The 22,960-nt window shown below is 41.6% G+C and overlaps 1 protein-coding gene across 1 annotated transcript in view; it reads right to left on the reverse strand.

The window, feature by feature from the left end:
- The window catches only part of LOC138979022 (dolichyl-diphosphooligosaccharide--protein glycosyltransferase 48 kDa subunit-like), a 55,462-nt gene extending 51,001 nt beyond the window's left edge, over positions 1-4,461 (reverse strand). The window contains exons 1-2 of the mRNA XM_070351838.1: positions 4,291-4,461; positions 2,805-2,915 (exon numbers count right to left, since the gene is read on the reverse strand). Of these exons, the coding sequence (XP_070207939.1) occupies positions 2,805-2,915; positions 4,291-4,429 (250 nt within the window). The 5' untranslated portion in view covers positions 4,430-4,461. The remainder of the gene's footprint in view (positions 1-2,804; positions 2,916-4,290) is intronic.
- Between the last annotated feature and the right edge of the window lie 18,499 nt (positions 4,462-22,960).

Genomic DNA, 22,960 nt, shown 5'->3' on the forward strand with positions numbered 1-22,960 from the left:
TTATAAGCATAAATTCGTTACAAAGAATTCGTTTCAAGCATTTTTTTTAAGCATGAAGAAAGAGGTATTCAGTTGGGAACTTAAAACTAATACGTTATAAGTCAAAATTCGTAACTAGCGTGTTCGTTTTAGGTGGGTTCGACTGTACATCACCTTGGTTTTTTTACTGAGACCATATGCAGCAGAATAATAATGCTAAAAACAACACATAACAGTCTGTTCGGGGTTTATGAGCTAAATAAAAGAGAAATTACCCTTCTAATGGACCTGCAGATCTTCGGAGCCTTCTGTATGTTACTTTACACCATCCTTTTGTGTAGGCAGGTTTCACAGTATTGCTTTGGTCACTGGGTCGAAAGTTTGTATGCTTATCATTTCTGTTTTAGATTGCATTGTGTAACATGCTTGGTATATTTTTACTTGTGGTGGAATAAAGACATAGAAAAGACAATGTCAGCGCATTTTGTGTTGTTTGTGCTTTGTTACGATCTAAAATAACATTGCTATCGTTCAATTTGCGACAGACGTGATTTCCCGATTTTTACCATCACGTAATCATGACACGAAAAGTATCAACCCACACAGGTTTTAAAATCAAGACCTGATAATTGTTTGAAAGGAATGCAATTCGAGTCATAATCATACAAACATTTGTAAAAAAAACAATTTTTTATGACTTTATCGTGACGTCGAAAATCACCTCTCCTGCTCGAAAGCGTCGGTCGGGAAAAATACCCCACGACGGGAAACCAATTTACCTACTAGGTTTTGCATACGCACTATTTTCTTCTACAAACATATGTTTTTGTGTGTAAATAAACATACAGAACAGAATTACGGCAATGGAAATGTCAAATTCTTGTTTTGGAACTGAAAACGAACGTTGCTATCGTTATCCGGGCGGCGTCGGGTGAAAAAAAAAACGATAGCAGTTTTTTTTTTATTTGAGTTTATCGTCTCGTTTTCACAGTTATGACCTTGACACGTATTCCTACGCACGCGCCATGTTGAACTCGTTCGACTGATGATGCATTTTTCTGCAAAGTTTGCGTTGTTCTCTTTAAAAACTGAATGAAAGTGTGTCTGTCGCCAACGATAGCGTTTGCCAACGATCGCGATGCACTTATTTCAGGAAGTTTAACGCTTGTTTTGTGCTGAAAAGGTTGTTAATTTGCATTCGCTTTGATAGATAGCATGAAGGATTGTACTGGGTTTGAACTTACGCTCGTGATGGTTCCACTCTCTTCTCAAATTCGATCGTAGGGTAAGAAAAATGCTCGAGGTGGCGAAATTGTGCTATCGTTGGAATTTTGCCACGACAGTCAAGTTTGGTTCAGCGCTTTATCGTTTAAAGGTTGTTAATTTACATTCGCTTTGATAGATAGCATGAAGGATTGTACTGGGTTTGAACTTACGCTCGTGATGGTTCCACTCTCTTCTCAAATTCGATCGTAGGGTAAGAAAAATGCTTGAGGTGGCGAAATTGTGCTATCGTTGGAATTTTGCCACGACAGTCAAGTTTGGTTCAGCGCTATATCGTTTTAAGCCTTTTTATAATGTAAATAATAATCGGATTTCATTTATTAAGCTCAATAGCAATACAGTTAAACAACTTACAGTGTATGTAGACCATAATTGCTCTTGCCAATGGCTGTGTGTCTTCAGAAACATGTTTATAATTTGGTCAAATTTAGGGGGGGGTCATATCGGTGCTTATATGTCAGCTGACAGGTGTCCGCTATCCCTGATAGGGATTTTTTTGCATTCATTAATGATTAAACTTGCAAATAAATGCATTTTTTTAACTGTATTAAATGTTTGTTACTGTTGTGAAAATGTGAGGTGGTGTGATGAAAACCGTGAAACCTGCCTGTAAAGATGTACACACAACCAAAAAGGCACAACCATTAATTTAACCCTTTATTTTGACTTGAGACAGGTAGCTTAGAACAAACAAGTTAGAAATACTGTTTAACTGAGGTGAGCATAGCCCATTAAATGTAAATTCAGTACCTTGTACTTGCTGTTTGGTGTAAAGTAACGTACAGTTCATGGGTAAAATGAACATTTGGTACAGTAGTGGAGTACCAACCTGACTATTCTATCGTGAAAAGGATTTGTTATGATTTCTTGGTTGTAACTCACAAAACTGCAAACAAAAATAGTGTAAAAATATTTAAAGAGGGTGATTTGATAATAATTTCTACACCGGTGACCGTGCTTTTTTCAAATTACGTAATAACCTGATGATTGAGGTTAAGGTTTCTAAAAAAAATGACATGAACATTTACTGGAACCTTTCCTGCACTTCCATAGAGAATTTCATTGTTTTAAAAACAGTGTAAATAGGTAAATGTTGAATTGTATCCTTGATTCTGAGCTTTGGGGTAAAGTAACTAACGGATAAATGATTTTGCTTATATTGACGCAGGAGCAACTTTTTTCAAGTGTTGCTTTACTACAGATCAACTCTACATTCAGCAATCAAGCCATTGGATAGTGAAACAGTTGCCTAAAGCTGAACCTAAGAAAATGACAGCACCGTAAAATTATGTTATGGTGTAAATGTAACATAGTCATTTGTGCTTTATCTGGAAATATTTGATAAACCGAACACTTGACTGGAAAATCAAATGCTGCAATTGAAGGACAGGAGTACCGAGATGTTTATTCATGTAAAATTAAGGAGGTTTAAAAAAGTCTAAAAATTGTAACATTTTTTAGACTCCTTGACAGATTCTTGACCATATATAATATAACTATAAGTGTTGGGACATATGTCAAATATTAATACCAGAACCTACCTTCCACAGATGGTGAAAAGAGGATGAGGTTCTCATACAAAAATTCACCATACTTCACAAGGGCCAGACTCGCATCATCAGCTGTCTTGAAAGTGAGGTCAAAGCCAGCATCTACAAACAGAGAATAAGAGCACAATGAACAATAAATCATGTGAAACTATTATCAACAACCATAGCTTTGACTCTTTAGAGACTATAGTGTCTACAATGTGTGTACGCTACAGTCTCAGCTCAGGTAGAATACACGCAGTTCACCGCATTACTCAATTTATTGCTTTCATTTACCAAAATTGTGGATAAAGCCTGGACACTAAAGCCACGGATCTGTGTCAAAGCCTTATTCAAGTTATTGATTATTTTAATATCTATCCATTATTACATGCAGCTACAGGGAGGACGTCAGCCGGCTTTGTTTATCTCACACAAACTTAATACTGACTATTCCCTTCCCCTCCAAAGTGCTGCTGATCAAACTTTGGACCATGTATCCCCCTTTGGATTCTAATTTGTGATGAGAAATGGTATTTTGACTTTGAAATTAGCTTCAACGCAAAGTATTTCTTTTCTTGAATCGTAATTCTTATTCAAGGGACGTAACCACTCGGTGCGTTTTCGAATAAATCGAATTTGTGCTAAAATCGATCGAATTACATCACAAATCTGCATCAGTTGCAAGATCTTGACATGCTTTTCTCCCTCAAGATAATTGTACCGCTTGAAATTGGCAGATAAACATTTAGTCTGAAGTTAATTTTGGCTGACGCCTGGCTGACATCATCCCGATAGCTGCATGTTCCATTATTGCATCTAGGCTTTCTAGCTGTTTATGTGTGGTACGTGATACCAAAGGCATTTAAGAACTTTAAAACCAGAGATTGGCGCCAATCCCGTGAAAATTGAAAGACAATGAAATGTGCATGATTAAGGACTTTCACTTTCAGCAAAAATGTGTATGTTTTGAACCAAGGGACATCACTTACACGACAGAGTTGCCTCCCCTGTCGGCCTACACGGATAATTCCTTCTTTGACGCATTACGAAATGCATTCGTACACGCCGTGACTTCAAAGGGATCTAAAATGACTTGTTAATGTTATGCTTACAAGTGCAGGTTCTGCAAATTTGGAGGCTTAAATGCCTCTGAGTTCTGAGCTATGAATGTAACACGCTAAAGTTCAACATTACCACTAAAAGTAATAAATTGAACTTTTCTTTAGCTGTTGATTTTATTATTCAAATGTTTCAGCCTTCAAATATATCTCCCTGGCATGCACAAAAAGAAGTAGGATTTACTAAGAACACCTGCAAACACTGATTGTTTATTTCTGGCGCATTACAAGTGGATGGAAAGGTCTATTTGACCTTTCTTCGAGCTGTACGTGGAACCGCAGCAACGTGTCACTGTCGAGTGTCGTGCGTTTGACAGGGCCAGCCGACCGGCGTTTACAAAAAAATAACATAACGCCATTATGGGAACAAATCTTACCTCGAAGATTCTTGAAAAAAATTGAATGAGACTCTCTGATTGACCAGTTATCAACAAGAACCAGGGTGCGCTTCCCCGCAACTGCGAAGTTGAAAGCTGCAAATGCCACAAGGAGCCCGAGTACTTTTTGCCACGCCATTGCTGCTCGTCAACGTTATACGCATGCGTCGTTGTAGAAAGACCACTCGTTTCCTCTGTCTCGGGTTTTGTTACATCGGCAAAAGAGTTGACCGAGACCACAACACAGTTTGGCCGAAACTGAAACTAAAACGTATGAGAGTTTCTGATTCGATAGATTGGTCTATATTGACTTGTATGTATGTATTAATTAAGCCTCTCCTCAACTGGGCAAAGTCGACTACGTGAAGTATACTTCGCGAAGCTGGCCGCACGAAGCATTAGCACTGAGTTTTGGGTAAAAAGACTTCGCGATGTAGACTTGGATTGAGAGGGAGGGGGGAGCCGAGTGTGTGAGTGTGTGTGTGTGTGCGTATCGACCCTTGACAAGCGTAACAAGAAAAATGTTCATTCAAAATGAACAGCGTCGATGCAATGTCCACCAAAGATTTATTTTGGGAAGTGTTAAAGGTTAGGGTCAAAAGTTAATGAATTGCATGTTGTGCTGGATATATAAATTGTTTATTTCAGTCAATGCTTGCTATGAATTGATCAAACAGCCACAAGAAAAAAACACCTTTTTAATTAAAAAATAGAGCTTGTTTGAAACAGGTAGAAAGGAAGAGTTGATATTGCAATATCTGTACGTGGGAATGTGGTGAAAAAGAGTGCTAAAAGTAGTAAGTCAGTCTCAGATCCATTTCAAATATTTATTGCAGAAAAACAAAATACAAATTTAAAAAAAACACAAAACCATTACGAAGTGTCATAGGAATGTTTGAAAACAATAGTTTTAATTTTACACTGTAAATACAGGAATCAGAATTAAACACCTCAAATTGGCAAATGAATATTGAATCACCTGGAATTGCAACTGAAGTAATTGGAAACAAACATCTGAAATTGACAGAGAAACAATTGAAAATATAGTACCAGTTGACATGAGCGTACAATATTTTAATGGAAGTGCATTTTTAGCACGAAGCATCCGCAGGAGGATGCACTAACAATTACATAGTGCCACAAAATTTGTACGGACATTTCACAACCGTGCATTATTAGCACAGAACACATACATGGGGGCGCACAAAACATTATTGTGACAATAATTTACACGAAACATTTCACATAAGTACATTTTTCAGCATGGTGCATCTACAGGAGGGGCTCCAACAATGATGCATAGTGCCAACATTTAGCGCAAACTTTTCACAACAGTGCATTATTACCACAAAGTGCATACAGCGATTACATAGTGGCAAGTTGCACTAAACATTTGAACAAAATGCATTTTGTTCAAATGTTAACAGCACAGCACCAAGTTTTGCATAAGTGCACAACAGCACTGACCATTTCACAAAAGTGCATAACAGCTGTGACAATTTTACAAAAGTGCATTGACCATTTCAGGCAGATGGCTAACATGCAGATTTCGCTTTCGTCTGTCTTTCTTTGAAAAGTAGGCATGTTCAAGATCGATGAAGTCATGAGCAATTGGGTTAGATGACAGAAAAGATTCAAAAACGTCAGATTCAGTGTTTTGGCTACTGTTGAACAGGAACATTCTCTCCTGTTCAACAAAACAGTCAGACACAGATTTAAGCTGATGTGGGTTCAATTCAAAAGCAACATTGTCACAGATAGTGTTACATTTCTGTAAAGTTTCAGAAACATCTTCCATGTTTTGGTTACTGTTGAACAGAGGCATATTTTCCTGTTCAAAAAAGTCTGACACAAATTTTCGTAGTTGTGGGTTCGATCTATACCGCCATTGTCACAGACAGTGTTACATTTCTGTTTTACATTCAAACGAGTCGTAGAACCGTCATTGTCACAGATAGTGTTACATTTCTGTTTTACATTCAAACGAATCGTAGAAGTAGTGGTACATTTGCGTTTGGTTGTTTTTTCTTTTAGATTCCTGTCACTCATACTAGCAGTATTGATTGAGGTACATAAATCTGTTGATGTACAGGGATGACTTGTTTGTAATGAATCCTTGTTTCCTCCACATTGAGTTTGCATTGCAGTTGGACAGAAATGAACAGGTGTTAATTGATAAACACATTGATAATGGCTTTTGAGAAAATCAATCAATTCTGCAAAGGAATTAAATGACATCAAAACTGCAGCGCCATTTGAAGAATGGTTACCATTTCTGTTTCTTTGATGGGAATCAAACAAATAAAAACATCGACTATCCAAGCGGTTACCATGAATGGCAATAGTTGACTCCTGACTGAAAAGTAGCAAGGATATAATTTGAGACGATAAACGCCTGATGCAATCCCTCCTCAAGGTCAGTCAACTCAAAACCTTCATCATTCGCAACATCAGTAGGCAACACAGCGGGATTCGTATGTCCAGAAATCATGTCGAAAAAATATTCCATTTCAAAAGCATGTCCAACCACAGTTGTTGGCAAGTATTCGTGTCCGAGGTAGTCAGTGTGTGTATTATGTATTCATGTGACAGATAGCGTGACCTCATTCTTCAATCCTCTCTCTCTCTTCTTTCTCATTCGAACGCACGCACGCAAGAACGTAGCCTACGCACACTGTTTTGATATGAATGCACGCGCACGCACACACACACACGACACCCCCCCCCCCCCCCCCCGCTGACGCACAAACCACGCACACACACACTGACTGTCGGCAAGCATCTCTTTTTGTTTTCTTCACCTTTGTTTATTGTGTTTTCGATATTTGTGTTTATTTTTTGCTTGATTTATCTGTTTTATTTTAATGTTTGCTATCCACATCGTGTGATAAATGTTTCTTCTCTCCGAGTCAGTTTAGTTTCTGCACGCCGCTTTGGTAGGCCTACTCCTTGTTTTTCTAACTGGTGTATTGTGCGCGATTTGCGGATTTATTTTTATTCCTTTCATATGCTGTTGAAGTGTTGTGGGTGTTCTGGTTCTGGTATCTGGTTCTGGTTCTGGTGTTGTTGTTTGTATATGCTATGTTGCGTCTGTGTATGCCTACAAGAATTTGCATTCGCGCTCTGCCAGTACAAGTCCAAACTTTATTGGGTGTTATGTGCCTGTGGTCTGCTCGCAGTCGAGCACAGATAGTTTTCAAACATTCCTCCAGTGAGCCGCCGCGCGCTGCGACCTGAGTAAAGCGCTTCTTTGGTCTCTGGCAACGTTGAACTGCGCTGATATGCCCAGCGACGTGCAGACAAAGTGATATCGCCCCGCTGGCTATTTTTTACCGCTGGCCTTCGCTTGCCTGGAACAGCCGTGGTCCTCTCGGTTAATTTGTCTCGGATTGACTCGGCTCTTCTCGGTCTTTTTTTGTTTGTTTGTTTATTTGTTTCCTTATGGTCGGAGTGGTATATTTATGTACATCTTAGATTAAAAAACACCCGAAAGCTGTGTTTAATCGTTTCGGGTAAATTGTACATTTTTTTTTCCAGCTTTGAAATTGTTTTGGCTTGCTTTGGCTTGGAGACTATTCTCCTGTGGCAAGTTTTTCCCGACCGCAGATACCAGCGTCGGACGACGCTGGAAAAACTGCGGGCGACTGGCGATTCTGATAAAATACACGGTAGTGCGTTCAGATGTCCCCTTCCTTTCAGATTTCCACTGCGGCCTCGTTGATCGTGTATAAACTCCACACTGAAAAGCCCCCCTCCCTTCCATAGTACGGATGATCGAGTTTAGGTACATTACATGCATAGGATCAAATTCGTTCAACCAACATTTTTTATTTAAACTTGGAAATTTGCTTCTTCCTTAAATCCTTCCCTTCTCATTCAAGGGTCGTAACCATTGGTGCAGGATGATGTTTTCGAGGAAATGGCGAATCAGTTTTGGGGTGAAACCCGACTGATCTATTATAATTATGTCACCGCCTAATTTCCTTCGCTTGCAAGAAACTGCCATGCCTTTCTACCTTGAATAAGTGTACTTCTTTAATTTTGACCAGGAAACAACATTTCAGTCTCGGGTATGTATCGAATCAGAAATCTGAACGCACTCAGTACACTGACCGGCCATAATTGTTGCATCTATCTATCTATATATATAAAACATCAGAAATTGTGAAAGAAACAATTGAAAGTCAGCAGAGACTTTCTTCCGAGATTTGTTAAAATCTCTTAGCAGAGATAGAGAGAGAAGTAAGTATCCCTTCACAGACAGCCTATTGGGAGCATCAGACCCTCCTCAAGGGGGACCGAGATTTACAGAGCAAAGTCCCTTTGTGGGGGACGTATCGCAAGGTAATCTAGTCCTGAGGAGGACCATTGTATTTGTACCTAGACCAGACTGCATCTATCTATCTATATATATAAAACATCAGAAATTGTGAAAGAAACAATTGAAAGTCAGCAGAGACTTTCTTCCGAGATTTGTTAAAATCTCTTAGCAGAGATAGAGAGAGAAGTAAGTATCCCTTCACAGACAGCCTATTGGGAGCATCAGACCCTCCTCAAGGGGGACCGAGATTTACAGAGCAAAGTCCCTTTGTGGAGGACGTATCGCAAGGTAATCTAGTCCTGAGGAGGACCATTGTATTTGTACCTAGACCAGACACGTGTTTCGACACTATTGTGTCTCATCAGTGGTCAGGTGGTACTGATGGCGAGAGTTGATGATGATGATAAAATCGTTTATTTAACGTCACTCTGTAAAAACATTGGCGACATTTGTCTTAGATTAAGAACACACACAGGCACGCACACAAACTTTCCCTTTATGTACAGTGGTTCACCACCCTCCCGCCCCCCGCACACTCTCGCTCATCTAATTAAAAATGGTGTTAAGATATACTTGGATATAAAATGGTATTTTTAAAAGTTCTGATAAAAATATATAGTAGCTGTATGAGAAGCAATGGCGTCAGCCGCAGCAATGTCTCTTCATATCCAGGGACCAAGTGGGTGCGTGTGCATAAGTCCAGCGATAAGTTTGGGACCTTGCCACCCAAGGTCTTTATTAAAACTTAAAAGATAGCTTAATTTTTCCTTTGAGGTATTTGGCAGAATATTTCTATTTGAGTTTATAAGCTGAGTCAGGGGTTGAAAGTGGCATGAGTTCAAATCACACTCCAAAGTCAAATGAGCAATGGTGAGGTCGGATTGACAGGTGCAATTAAGCTCTAGAAATTGGTAATTCCCAGCTTCTGCCCTTAGGCGGTTAATCCTTTTTATTACACGTGGGCATGCATTATAGGTGTTCATCTGTTTTGATGGGGCTTCCCGAATGAGCCAGCCAGAGCTTATAGCCTTGTGCATATATTTGTTCCTCCATTCTCTCCAGAGAAAAGAGTCTGTAAGGCTACTGATCTCAGAAGCAGACAATGGCAGGTCTACCTCGGAGGCGCCCATGCCTTGGGCAGCTTCTTTAGCGGCTTTGTCCGCTTTCTCGTTGCCAGGCACGTTCACGTGTGCTGGACACCAGACCAGGTTAATCTCGCTTCCTTTTTTTATAATTTTATTTGCCAGCTCCTTTATGGCAATGACAAGATCATGTCTTTTTGATCTTTTGTTAGATCTCAATGCTTCAATGGCTGCTTTGGAGTCAGAGAATATAGCTATCTTTTGAGGAGGAGTGTTCTTGAGATTGAGATGAACAAGCGACATGCAGATGGCAAGGAGCTCAGCTGAGAAGATCGAGTTTCTGTTGCACAGTTTAAATTTCCCAGTCATGTCATCGCTGGGGATTACAAAAGCTGCGCCAGCCTTCTTGTCATCCAACACTGACCCGTCTGTGTAAACATGAACATGGCCTTTGTATACAGTATCAATGTGCTCAAGGGCTTGTATCCTGAGTAATAACTGATCATCCTTTGTAGCTGTGCAATATTCTGTGTCAAAATTCATTTCTTTCATTGTCCATGAGGGATCACGAGATATGGGGTTTTGGGCCACATCATTTGGGTCGACACTGATTTCACTAAAGAGTGAAGCATTGAATTGAGCCAGTGAGGAGAAAGTAGTGCCAAAGTGGGCCTTTTTGTTTTGGACATGATTGTAATGCGGTTGTAGCTCCTCTTTTGTTGAGTTTTGCACTGTGTTGGCTCGAACATTGTAATCTGCGCAGCACTTACGCCGCCACATGTCAAGAGGGAGGAATCCTGCTTGGTGGTATACAATGGCCTGCTTTGAATGCCTTGGGTGTCCGAGGGCAAGCCGAAGGGCACGACATTCCGCTGACTGTAGCTTATCAAGCCATTTTCGAGCCGACGAGAAGTAGGCCTCCTGTCCATATGATAGTCTTGATCTTATAAGAGCTCTGGTGATGTTTGTTAGAATAACTGGGCACTTTGCCCATGGTTGGGCAGCCAGTATTTTAAGAAGGTTGATGGTCTTATTTGCTTTGCTTAAAAGATACTTTAAGTGAGCAGTCCATAGTCCGTTTGAGGTGAAAAGTACGCCCAGATATTTCACCTGCTGACTGGGTGAGACAACAGATTTATCTAGTGAGAACTGTATCTTTTCTCGATCTTCCAGTTTTCGGTTTGTAAAGACAACGAATACAGTTTTCTCGGCAGAGAGAGTGAAGCCATTCTCCCGCATATAGTTCGCAATGTTATCTATAGCTGTTTGCCACTCTTTAGAGAATTTGTGTTCTGTTTTATAGGTTTTGTTTTGATACTCTTTGCATAGAGCAATATCATCCGCATAAAGCGTCAGTTCGGCTCCATGTGTTTTAATTGTCGATATGTCATGCAGCATAATGCTAAAAAGCAGTGGTGCTATTACTGAGCCCTGTGGCACTCCCATGTCAACTTTGCGAGTGGATGATTTGGCACCTTTATAATCAGTTTGAAAGGATCTGTTCAGTAGAAAGCTTTTTATGTATTGAAACATATTACCACTGATGCCTAATTGCTTCAATTTGAACAACAATCGTTGGTGCCATACTGTATCGTAGGCTTTTTTGATGTCAAAAAAGACAGCAAAGAGAGACTTCTTGCGTGAGAGAGCTTTCTTAATTTTGGAGGACAGTTTTACAATGTGATCCGAGACACCCCTGCCTCGACGGAAACCGGCTTGGCACAGGGGTATTACCTTTTTTCTTTCCATTTCATCTTCTAGTCTGGATTTTAGTATTCTTTCATAGATTTTGCTCAGATGGGAGGTCAGAGATATAGGGCGCCAGTTGGAAGGGTCAGCTCTTGGTTTTCCAGGCTTTAAAATGGGGACCACAACAGCCTTTTTCCAAGCTGTGGGAATCAGGCCAGACTTCCAGCATGTTGAATAAAAATCCAGTAAAAGATTTAATCCTTGGTTTGGTAAATGTTGTATGACCTGATAGTTTATTGGATCAGAACCACAGGCGGATCCGACTTTTGTCACCGATGCTATAGCCGTTTTCAGTTCTTGAATGGATAAGGGAGCATTTATTTTTAAGGAAGGGTTGAGTTCTGGGTCGTTTAAGTCCTGTTTATCCTCCCACTTCTTACGGAAGAGTTCCTGCTCACATAACAGTTTATCTGTTTGGCTTGCTGCTGCAAAAATATCTGCAAACAGTTCTGCTTTTTCAGGAAGGCTTTCATATTTTTTTCCTTCGTGCATAAGAGGACGTTCAGCCTGCTTGTGTCTGCATTTGAATTTCCTTATTTTGGTCCAAATTTTTCCAGCATCTCTGTAATCGCTCACTTTGCTGGACATGTTTTCAAAATATTCTTTTTTTGCTTTGTCTATAATTTTGTCACATTGTTCTTCAGTTGATTTCATATTGTTGTGGTTTTGTGTAGACCTGAAGCGATCATACTTCTCTTTTGCAGTTCTTTTTAACCTGATGGCTGTTCTGCATTCTTCTGTCCACCATGGGCTCTGATCAGTTCTACTGGGTCCGATAAAAGGTTTTGTTTTGGGGATTGACAATTCCATTGCATTCAGCAGGTTTGATCTTAGCTGTTTATATTTGTTGTCGATACTTTCTTGGGACTCTAGATTGCCATCCAAGAGGGTATGTGCATCGGCAGACTTAGTGACAGCGTCCTTGAAAACTGCCCAGTCCGCCTTTTTATAATTGTATTTTAAGGCTTTTGGACCTGGCTCTGTGTGTGGTGATTTCCCAATAATGGATATCATGATTGGTAAGTGGTCGCTTTTTAATTTATCTGACACAACGCACCAGTCCGTTGTTAATCCGAGAGTGGGAATAACCAAGGTTATGTCAATGGCGGAGGGGTGTTGGTTTGAGATATCGGGTATTCTGGTTGCTGATCCGTCATTTAGTAAGAACACATTTGATTGCAGACAGATGATAAAATCGTTTATTTAACGTCACTCTGTAAAAACATTGGCGACATTTGTCTTAGATTAAGAACACACACAGGCACGCACACAAACTTTCCCTTTATGTACAGTGGTTCACCACCCTCCCGCCCCCCGCACACTCTCGCTCATCTAATTAAAAATGGTGTTAAGAGATACTTGGATATAAAATGGTATTTTTAAAAGTTCTGATAAAAATATATAGTAGCTGTATGAGAAGCAATGGCGTCAGCCGCAGCAATGTCTCTTCATATCCAGGGACCAAGTGGGTGCGTGTGCATAAGTCCAGCGATAAGTTTGGGACCTTGCCACCCAAGGTCTTTATTAAAACTTAAAAGATAGCTTAATTTTTCCTTTGAGGTATTTGGCAGAATATTTCTATTTGAGTTTATAAACTGAGTCAGGGGTTGAAAGTGGCATGAGTTCAAATCACACTCCAAAGTCAAATGAGCAATGGTGAGGTCGGATTGACAGGTGCATTTAGGCTCTAGAAATTGGTAATTCCCAGCTTCTGCCCTTAGGCGGTTAATCCTTTTTATTACACGTGGGCATGCATTATAGGTGTTCATCTGTTTTGATGGGGCTTCCCGAATGAGCCAGCCAGAGCTTATAGCCTTGTGCATATATTTGTTCCTCCATTCTCTCCAGAGAAGAGAGTCTGTAAGGCTACTGATCTCAGAAGCAGACAATGGCAGGTCTACCTCGGAGGCGCCCATGCCTTGGGCAGCTTCTTTAGCGGCTTTGTCCGCTTTCTCGTTGCCAGGCACGTTCACGTGTGCTGGACACCAGACCAGGTTAATCTCGCTTCCTTTTTTTATAATTTTATTTGCCAGCTCCTTTATGGCAATGACAAGATCATGTCTTTTTGATCTTTTGTTAGATCTCAATGCTTCAATGGCTGCTTTGGAGTCAGAGAATATAGCTATCTTTTGAGGAGGAGTGTTCTTGAGATTGAGATGAACAAGCGACATGCAGATGGCAAGGAGCTCAGCTGAGAAGATCGAGTTTCTGTTGCACAGTTTAAATTTCCCAGTCATGTCATCGCTGGGGATTACAAAAGCTGCGCCAGCCTTCTTGTCATCCAACACTGACCCGTCTGTGTAAACATGAACATGGCCTTTGTATACAGTATCAATGTGCTCAAGGGCTTGTATCCTGAGTAATAACTGATCATCCTTTGTAGCTGTGCAATATTCTGTGTCAAAATTCATTTCTTTCATTGTCCATGAGGGGTCACGAGATATGGGGTTTTGGGCCACATCATTTGGGTCGACACTGATTTCACTAAAGAGTGAAGCATTGAATTGAGCCAGTGAGGAGAAAGTAGTGCCAAAGTGGGCCTTTTTGTTTTGGACATGATTGTAATGCGGTTGTAGCTCCTCTTTTGTTGAGTTTTGCACTGTGTTGGCTCGAACATTGTAATCTGCGCAGCACTTACGCCGCCACATGTCAAGAGGGAGGAATCCTGCTTGGTGGTATACAATGGCCTGCTTTGAATGCCTTGGGTGTCCGAGGGCAAGCCGGAGGGCACGACATTCCGCTGACTGTAGCTTATCAAGCCATTTTCGAGCCGACGAGAAGTAGGCCTCCTGTCCATATGATAGTCTTGATCTTATAAGAGCTCTGGTGATGTTTGTTAGAATAACTGGGCACTTTGCCCATGGTTGGGCAGCCAGTATTTTAAGAAGGTTGATGGTCTTATTTGCTTTGCTTAAAAGATACTTTAAGTGAGCAGTCCATAGTCCATTTGAGGTGAAAAGTACGCCCAGATATTTCACCTGCTGACTGGGTGAGACAACAGATTTATCTAGTGAGAACTGTATCTTTTCTCGATCTTCCAGTTTTCGGTTTGTAAAGACAGCGAATACAGTTTTCTCGGCAGAGAGAGTGAAGCCATTCTCCCGCATATAGTTCGCAATGTTATCTATAGCTGTTTGCCACTCTTTAGAGAATTTGTGTTCTGTTTTATAGGTTTTGTTTTGATACTCTTTGCATAGAGCAATATCATCCGCATAAAGCGTCAGTTCGGCTCCATGTGTTTTAATTGTCGATATGTCATGCAGCATAATGCTAAAAAGCAGTGGTGCTATTACTGAGCCCTGTGGCACTCCCATGTCAACTTTGCGAGTGGATGATTTGGCACCTTTATAATCAGTTTGAAAGGATCTGTTCAGTAGAAAGCTTTTTATGTATTGAAACATATTACCACTGATGCCTAATTGCAGACAGACAAAAGCCGCTAGACCACATCACAAACAGAACTCTACAATACACAGGTTTTTGCCCACACACACACACAAACACACACACACACACACAGAGAAACCGTATATATATATGTATATCTATATCTATAAATATATAGAGATAGGTGAGAGTGTATTTTTCGCGTGGCTATAAATTGATTCGACCTTTTCACTTTGACAGTAAGAACAACTTACGGGTGCAAGGGAAGCGTTGTGGACAGCGCAGTGACATTCTAAAAATAGTAACTTACAAACGGGAATATGGATTGAAGCCACACGAAGGAAGGGAGATAAACGCAAAACACTGGAGAAGATAAGGAAGAGTTACTTATAATGGTGAAATGAACACAAAAACCAAAATCGGTTCAGCGCTGCGCGCTGAGAGCACGTGTTGAAATATCTCATCGATGATATTGTGTCCGGGGTGTAGCTGAATACGGTGTCCAAATTTGAAAAAGATCCACCGAGAACTTTGGCGTTGTGATGTGGTGTAGCGGCTTTGGTGTGTCGGTATGGGGTCCGGCGAATTTGCGATTCCTAAACGCCCCACTGAACGACTGACGTCACATGTCGCTTCGGTCTTTTCCGGAGGAACACCGCGTGTACATAATACACACTTCGATCGCGTAGCACTGCCATTGCACATTTTCGCAACGAAAACAGTGCCACTGTTTCATTCATCTTGGTGTGTTAAATCTGAAAGCAATATAAGTGAAAACATATCACGTTACTAAACTGTAGCTCAGTGTTTCAGTGTGACGTGGAAGTGTTCAAATAGCATATCTGCTGTATCAGGCAAGCCGATTTGGTTTCACCTGAACGCCTGCGAGAGGCAAGCGCAAACCGTTGTGTTGTTCAGAAATGGTGTTCCCTTTGATATTTTAGTGGACATTTAACTTCAAATGCAACCTTTCTTAGCCGTAGAGTTGGTAACAGAACCTTCATGCGCGAGAAACGCCACATACGACGGAGTAACCCTGAAATGCCTTCACTTTTGTAGCCCTGTTTGTCGTGGCCTAGTGGTTTCTGCTCCAGCTCGAAGGTCAGCTGACTCGGGCTCGACTCCCTTATTCCTGGTTCCAGTTTTTTTTCTTGTTTGCTTTATTTTTGTCATCTATTTTGTGTCCTTAACTCCACCCTTCAATCTTTTCAACCATGATGCATTCCGTTTATTTTTGTATCTATTTTTTTAAAACCATTTCCCCCAAAGCGGTTTAGCACGTGGTATGTTATGATGAAAACGCGATCACACAAAGCTCACATGTGCACAGTCTGCAAACTAAACGGCGTGGGCTCACCGTATTAGCCAATAACAAGCACACATATTAAACCGCAGCGCAAAGCGTAAACATTAGTACAACTTGAAGAAATCAATATAGTTACCAGAAACAAAACCGTGCTTCGCACCGAACAGTTCGACAGTGACTGACCTACTGACCGAACCGCACCTCTCGCTTGTGACAGTCGCTCATGATACAACCATTCTTTTGCCGAGTCTGAAATTGATCTTCATAAAACTATGTGTAAGTGTAACAAAAGAAAAAACTAATTTCTTTCATACTGTATTACCTGAATAATAACTTTATTAACTGATAATCAAGGTGGCATCGCCGAATGACTGCAAGCCAAGGCGATCGAAGTGGCACGCAGTGTTCCTCCGGAAAAGGCCGAAGCGGCTGGTGACGTCAGTCGTTCAGTGGGGCGTTTAGGAATCGCAAATTCGCATTTAGTAAGGTGGAACCAAAATCGGTTCAGCGCTGCGCGCTGAGAGCACGTGTTGAAATATCGACCAGGTTGTGTCCTGTCCCGGGTCTACCTGAATATGCCCACCAAATTTGAAGCAGATCCATCGAGAACTTTGGCCGTGCATCGCGAACTCACACACAGACACACAGACAGACGAACTCACACACAGACACACAGACAGACACAAGTCGTATATATATATATAGATGTGAACGACTCAGATCATGGTTAAAGTCGACACCTCCACATTTAAATGCTTAGTTTGAGACAATGTAAGCTTTACGCCCTCAAGCCAAAGCCATAGGGGCATGTGAGACGGGAAAACCCGGCTTTGTATAAAAAAGGAAAATAAAAATGCAGGGGGCAGGGGGGGGGGGGGGGGGGGGAGGTGTAGACAATTGGCTGCCGGCGGCTAGAAGAGACCTGAAATGGTGGTTCAAGCGGAGCTGTTGCATCTGCTCCCAATATCTCGTGTCTGAAGGCGTTTTTTGGTATGGAAGAAAACCTGTAGGCATCCTCTGCCTTTCAGGATGCCAGGACTACAAAATGTGTGTATGGAGGCACATTTAGCTTAAAGGCACAGTCAACCTCCCGTAAACCATCACAGACACTGTCAGGCTTTTACATATAAGATATTCTACAAACACCCTTTCATTTAAACACTCACCGCGTGAGAACATCCTAGGTGCCCTCCGTAAAGAGCGAGCAATTTTCAAAGAACTTATTTTTGCGTGGTTTATCTTACCCCCTGAGCCATCGTGAACCCGTGTGATCCAGTTTCCTTTTTTATATTTAGTCAAATTTTGACTAAATGTTTTAACATACTATGTTAAAACATTTAGTCAAAATTAGACAAGGAATCGAGACGAGGGTTGTGGTGTGTGTGTGTGTGTGTGTGTGTGTGTGTGTGTGTGTGTGTGTGTGTGTGTGTGTGTGTGTGTGTGTGTGTGCGTGTAGAACGATTCCAAGACAACTACTGGACCGATCTTATTGAAATTTCACATATATATATGAAGTCTTATATCGCGCGCGTATCTCCAGACTCGGACTCAAGGCGCAGGGATCTATTTATGCCGTGTGAGATGGAATTTTTTACACAATACATCACGCATTCACATCGACCAGCAGATCGCAGCCATTTCGGCGCATATCCTACTTTTCACGGCCTATTATTCCAAGTCACACGGGTATTTTGGTGGACATTTTTTATCTATGCCTATACAATTTTGCCAGGAAAGACCCTTTTGTCAATCGTGGGATCTTTAACGTGCACACCCCAATGTAGTGTACACGAAGGGACCTCGGTTTTTCGTCTCATCCGAAAGACTAGCACTTGAACCCACCACCTAGGTTAGGAAAGGGGGGAGAAAATTGCTAACGCCCTGACCCAGGGTCGAACTCGCAACCTCTCGCTTCCGAGCGCAAGTGCGTTACCACTCGGCCACCCAGTCCATATGAGAGTTCCTGGGTATAATATCCCCAGACCATTTTTTCTTTTTTTTTGGAAAAATATCACTGACGTCATATCCGGCTTCGTGAAAGTTGAGGCGGCACTGTCACGCCCTCATTTTTAGATCAAACTAATTGAAATTTTGGTCAAGCAATCTTCGACTCAGTCCAAACTTTGGTATTGCATTTCAGCTTGGAGGCTTACAAATGAATTAATGAGTTTGGTCATTAAAAATCTGAAAATTGTAATTAAAATTATTTTTCTATAAAACGATCCCCAAAAAATGTCATCTTATTCTTCATCATTTTCTGATTTCAAAAACATATAAATATGTCATATTTGGATTAAAAATCAGCTCTGAAAATTAAATATATATATAAAAATTATGATAACAATTAAATGTCCAGAATTCTTTTAAAAAAACAATTTCATCTTATTCCTTGTTGATTCCTGATTCCAAAAACATATAGATATGTTATGTTCGGATGAAAAACAAGCTCAGAAAGTTAAAAAGAAGAGAGATACAGAAAAGCGTGCTATGCAGCTCAGCGTGACCACTACCGAGCTAAACTGGCTCGTCAATTTCACTGCCTTTTCCACGAACGGGGGACTGACGATGCTATTATACTGTCTTGGTGAGAAAAAAATGCAGTGCGTTCAGTTTCATTTTGTGAGTTCGACAGCTTGACTAAATGTAGTAATTTCGCCTTACGCGACTTGTTTCATAATTTAGTCGTCAGTATGTGATTTCAATGCGACTTGCTGTAAGCTTATCTGCAATAGCACGTTATTGTGTACCCGGCTCTGAATCTCAGTAAAACGCAACAAACGGCTGCGAGTCACATGAACTAGAGCGGTGCCGGTTGACCGTTCAAGAGGAACTGGCGCTATGCAGAACCGTCGTCTGCTACGAGAAAGACGTTTTGCGTGACACGTTTCCGGGCTTTTCTTTTATCAAACTTTCAAAACTTCGAATTGTACTGATCTTGTCTTGATGAAAAAAGAATTCTTTTATGATTTAAGAATGTTTGTGTAACCAGCTGTCAATTTATTATTTAGATTATAAAAATTAGGTCTAGCACCAAAACGAGGCGCCTGATTGTCCGTTCGGATCGATAGTCCACGAAAATAAATTCTTTGAAAATGTCTCACTCTCGACAGAAAGCAGCCAGGACTCGGAGTTCGTGTTAAGAGTTGAATAGATGACAATACACACGAGGAAGGTCTTAGAATTAGTGTTTGAGAGTTCTATTTTTCAAATCTGAATGCTGTGTTTGGTATTCATTGCAGCCCTTGATATTCTCCAACCGATATTATGTTTGATTCTGTTGTGCGAAGCGTTTTAGCGCTGTATATAGCTATTCTGATGAACACGTGGGGGAATTCGGGGGCTGTGATTGGATGGTCTCTTCCGATCATCAAAGCATAATGCTACGGAAGTCGGCCATTTTACTCAATATCCAAAAGCATATTGTCAATAACAAAGACGCATGGTTCCGGTTTACCCATCTGTACCACGCGGCGATGTTTCTATCGACAACAGCATACACTGACAACTTGAAATTCTTCTCGGGAATGTTTTTCAGCTTTACAAATGTGGATAGCATACCCTTTCCTGCTTACTTCCCGATGAAACAGGACTAAACCAATTATTTTCTGTCCCTAAACACCACAAAATGCCCAAAGTCGAAAGATGTAGTACAAACAGGGGAGTAAAACGGAACAGCCGTTTTTGTGTGCCTGTGTGAGCTCAGTTGCCGACCGTAACACAAAGTCAGTTTCGCATTCGGCTTTTCTTATCTCGTAACTCCACACTAAATACCCCACTTCCCCCCTGAAGTATTTCCAAAGTCAGTGTGGCGCCTGCGCAAAACTAATGCGCATAAGAAACGGCGTCTGCTAAACCTGAGATCAACGCATCGACTCAAAAACTGTCATTTTGTAAGTTTGGAACAACAAATCAAGGTCAGAACAGCTATATAATCGCTATTGTGTTTTCAGCGTAGCAATAGCAAGGGCGGATCTGGGGGGGGGGGGGTTACACGGGTTACGTAACCCCCCCCCCCCACCCCAAAAAAAGAGGTAATTTATTGGCTCAGGATGCACCAGATAGCTCTATTTTGTTTCTTTGGATAAAAAAATTTCCGGGGGGGCATGCCCCCGGACCCCCCTAGAGGCTTAGGCGCCTTCGGCGCCGTCAACTTGTATCTTCGCAGTCATTTTGTAACACCCCCCTCCAAAGTGAATTGATCCGCCCTTGAATAGGGTCCGATATTTAGACGAGACAAGTATATTGCTACGCTGAAAACACAATAGCTGGTAATGGCACGGAATCTGCATGCGTAAGCTAGACTGTAGACTTGACTTCCTCAATCCAACGGTCTTGATCTGCTTTGACAAATAGGTATCTATGAAAACTAAATAAATAATAATTATGACGACCGAAAGTCCGGAGTCCTGACGGGTGCGTATCGCTAGCGCTACGTGTCATTTGTGCAACGTGTCATTCCTACGTGTCATTTGTGCTACGTGCCGCTATCGCTACGTTGATTAGTGCTACAAATAATTTGTCTATGAGTCGCTATCATTCGTTCATTATCACTACGTGTCGACAGCACTACATCTTTTAGCGCTACGTGTCATTATCGGTACGTGTCAATACCACTACATACTGACGACTCTCTCTTTCTCATTTTTTTCTCTCGCTCTCACTCCTTCTGGTTTGTGTGTGCATATGTATGTCTGTGTATGTGTGTGCGTGTGTGTGTCTGTTTCAGTGTGTATGTGTGTGTGTGTGTGTGTGTGTGTGTGTGTGTGTGTGTGTGTGTGTGACTGTCCGACTCTATCTCGCTCTCTCTCTTGCTCACTCGCTCGCTCACTCACTCTGTCAGTCTCTCTCTCTCTCTCTCTCTCTCTCTCTCTCTCTCTCTCTCTCTCTCTCTCTCTCTCTCTCTCTCTCTCTCTCTCTCTCGCTCTCTCTGAAAGAATATTTTGTTGTTCCTTTCACTTTGCCAGAGATTTGTAATTTTCGGAAGAAAGTCTCTGCATGATTTTCAGTTGTTTCTTTCGGATTTTGATCTTTTTAGAAAAAAAAGCTTTGTTTTTGACAAATTGTAAGACTGTGTTATTGCATATATTTTTAAATAGAAATATTGACACAAGGTATAACCGAGGATATTGAAACCTTTTCTTCTCTCCCAAATTCTTTTTATGAAATGAGAGGGGGGGAGAGAGAGAGAGAGAGGGGGGATTGACAGACAGACAGACAGAGAAAGAGCGAGAAAGCGGAAGAGAGAGACAGTTAACGGAGAGAGAGAGAGAGAGGGATGGAGGGTGCTTTTTATTTTATGGTTGGTTGGTTTTAGTTCTTTATGCACTGTTTTTGACAATAGTTTTCATTCGGTAAAAGGCAAATTCAATTACTGCTCTCTCTCTCTCTCTCTCTCTCTCTCTCTCTCTCTCTCTCTCTCTCTCTCTCTCTCTCTCTCTCTCTCTCTTCATTACACTCATTACACACACACACACACACACACACACACACACACACACACACACACACACACTCACACACACACTCACGCATACGTACAAACGCATACGTACACACGGTATCGTACACACGAACTCACTCACAGAGAGAGAGAGAGAGAGAGAGAGAGAGAGAGAGAGAGAGAGAGAGAGAGAGAGAGAGAGAGAGAGAGAGAGAGAGAGAGAGAGAGAGAGAGAGAGAGAGAATGACAAATTCTTTATTTACGAGGGTAGTGGCGAGATAGAGAGAGAGAGAGGGAGAGACGGGGGAGGGGGAAAGAGCGAGCGAGAAACTCGGAAAGAGCGAGAGAAGACAGAAAGACAGACTGGAGAGAGAGAGAGGGGGAGGAGAGCGGGAGAGACCAGGAGAGAGCGATTTTAAAGAGGTACAGAGAAAGAGCGATTGAGAGGTGCAGACAGAGAGAGAGAGACAGAGACAGACAGCCATACAGATCCGACAGCCAGCCATGCAGACAAAATATATACACACTCACACGCACACACAAAGGGAAGTGTCTGCCGTTTGAACATGTAGTATACGTAGTGCTATCGACACGTAGCGCTATCGACACGTAGTGCTACAGTACATTGGTTTTTCAAAAATAGTGATATCGACACGTAGTTCTATTGAGACGTAGTGATAATGGCATGTGTGAATTGTGGCAATAGCACTACGTGCCGATAGCACTACTGTTTTTGGCAATTTGTGTCGATAGCACTACAGAAAATAGCGCAAACGAGAAGGGATTGGGATTATCTATTCGAAAATTTGCTCACCTTCAAATGTGGACTCCGTTGCGTCTTCAGCAGAACTTAGTCAAACCATGGCTTATAATTATGTTTCGTGACGACGGGCGCAGTGGCGTGGTGGTAAGACGTCGGCCTCCTAATCGGGAGGTCGTGAGTTCGAATCCCGGTCGCTGCCTCCTGGTGGGTTAAGAGTGGAGATTTTTCCGATCTTCCAGGTCAACTTATGTGCAGACCTGCTAGTGACGTAACCCCCTTCGTGTGTACACGCAAGCACAAGACCAAGTGCGCACGGAAAAGATCCTGTAATCCATGTCGGAGTTCGGTGGGTTATGGAAACACGAAAATACCCAGCATGCCTACTCAACGAAAGCGGAGTGAGCTGACTATGCTCTCAGAGTATAGTGTGGGGAACCCAAATGGGCAAACGAGCTCACACGTAACCAGAAAAATTCTCAGGAACGCTGAAGAAGAAGAAGAAGTTTCGTGACGTTCAACAACAGGCTTTGAATTAGTTCATCGCGGCAGTGAACAAACAATTCTCTCATCTCCTCCTGGTTGAAACAAAACAACAACCCCTGACAAAACAGACTTTCCCGTT

Source organism: Littorina saxatilis, linkage group LG10 (genome assembly GCF_037325665.1).
Source record: "Littorina saxatilis isolate snail1 linkage group LG10, US_GU_Lsax_2.0, whole genome shotgun sequence".
Taxonomy (NCBI): Eukaryota; Metazoa; Mollusca; class Gastropoda; order Littorinimorpha; family Littorinidae; genus Littorina; species Littorina saxatilis.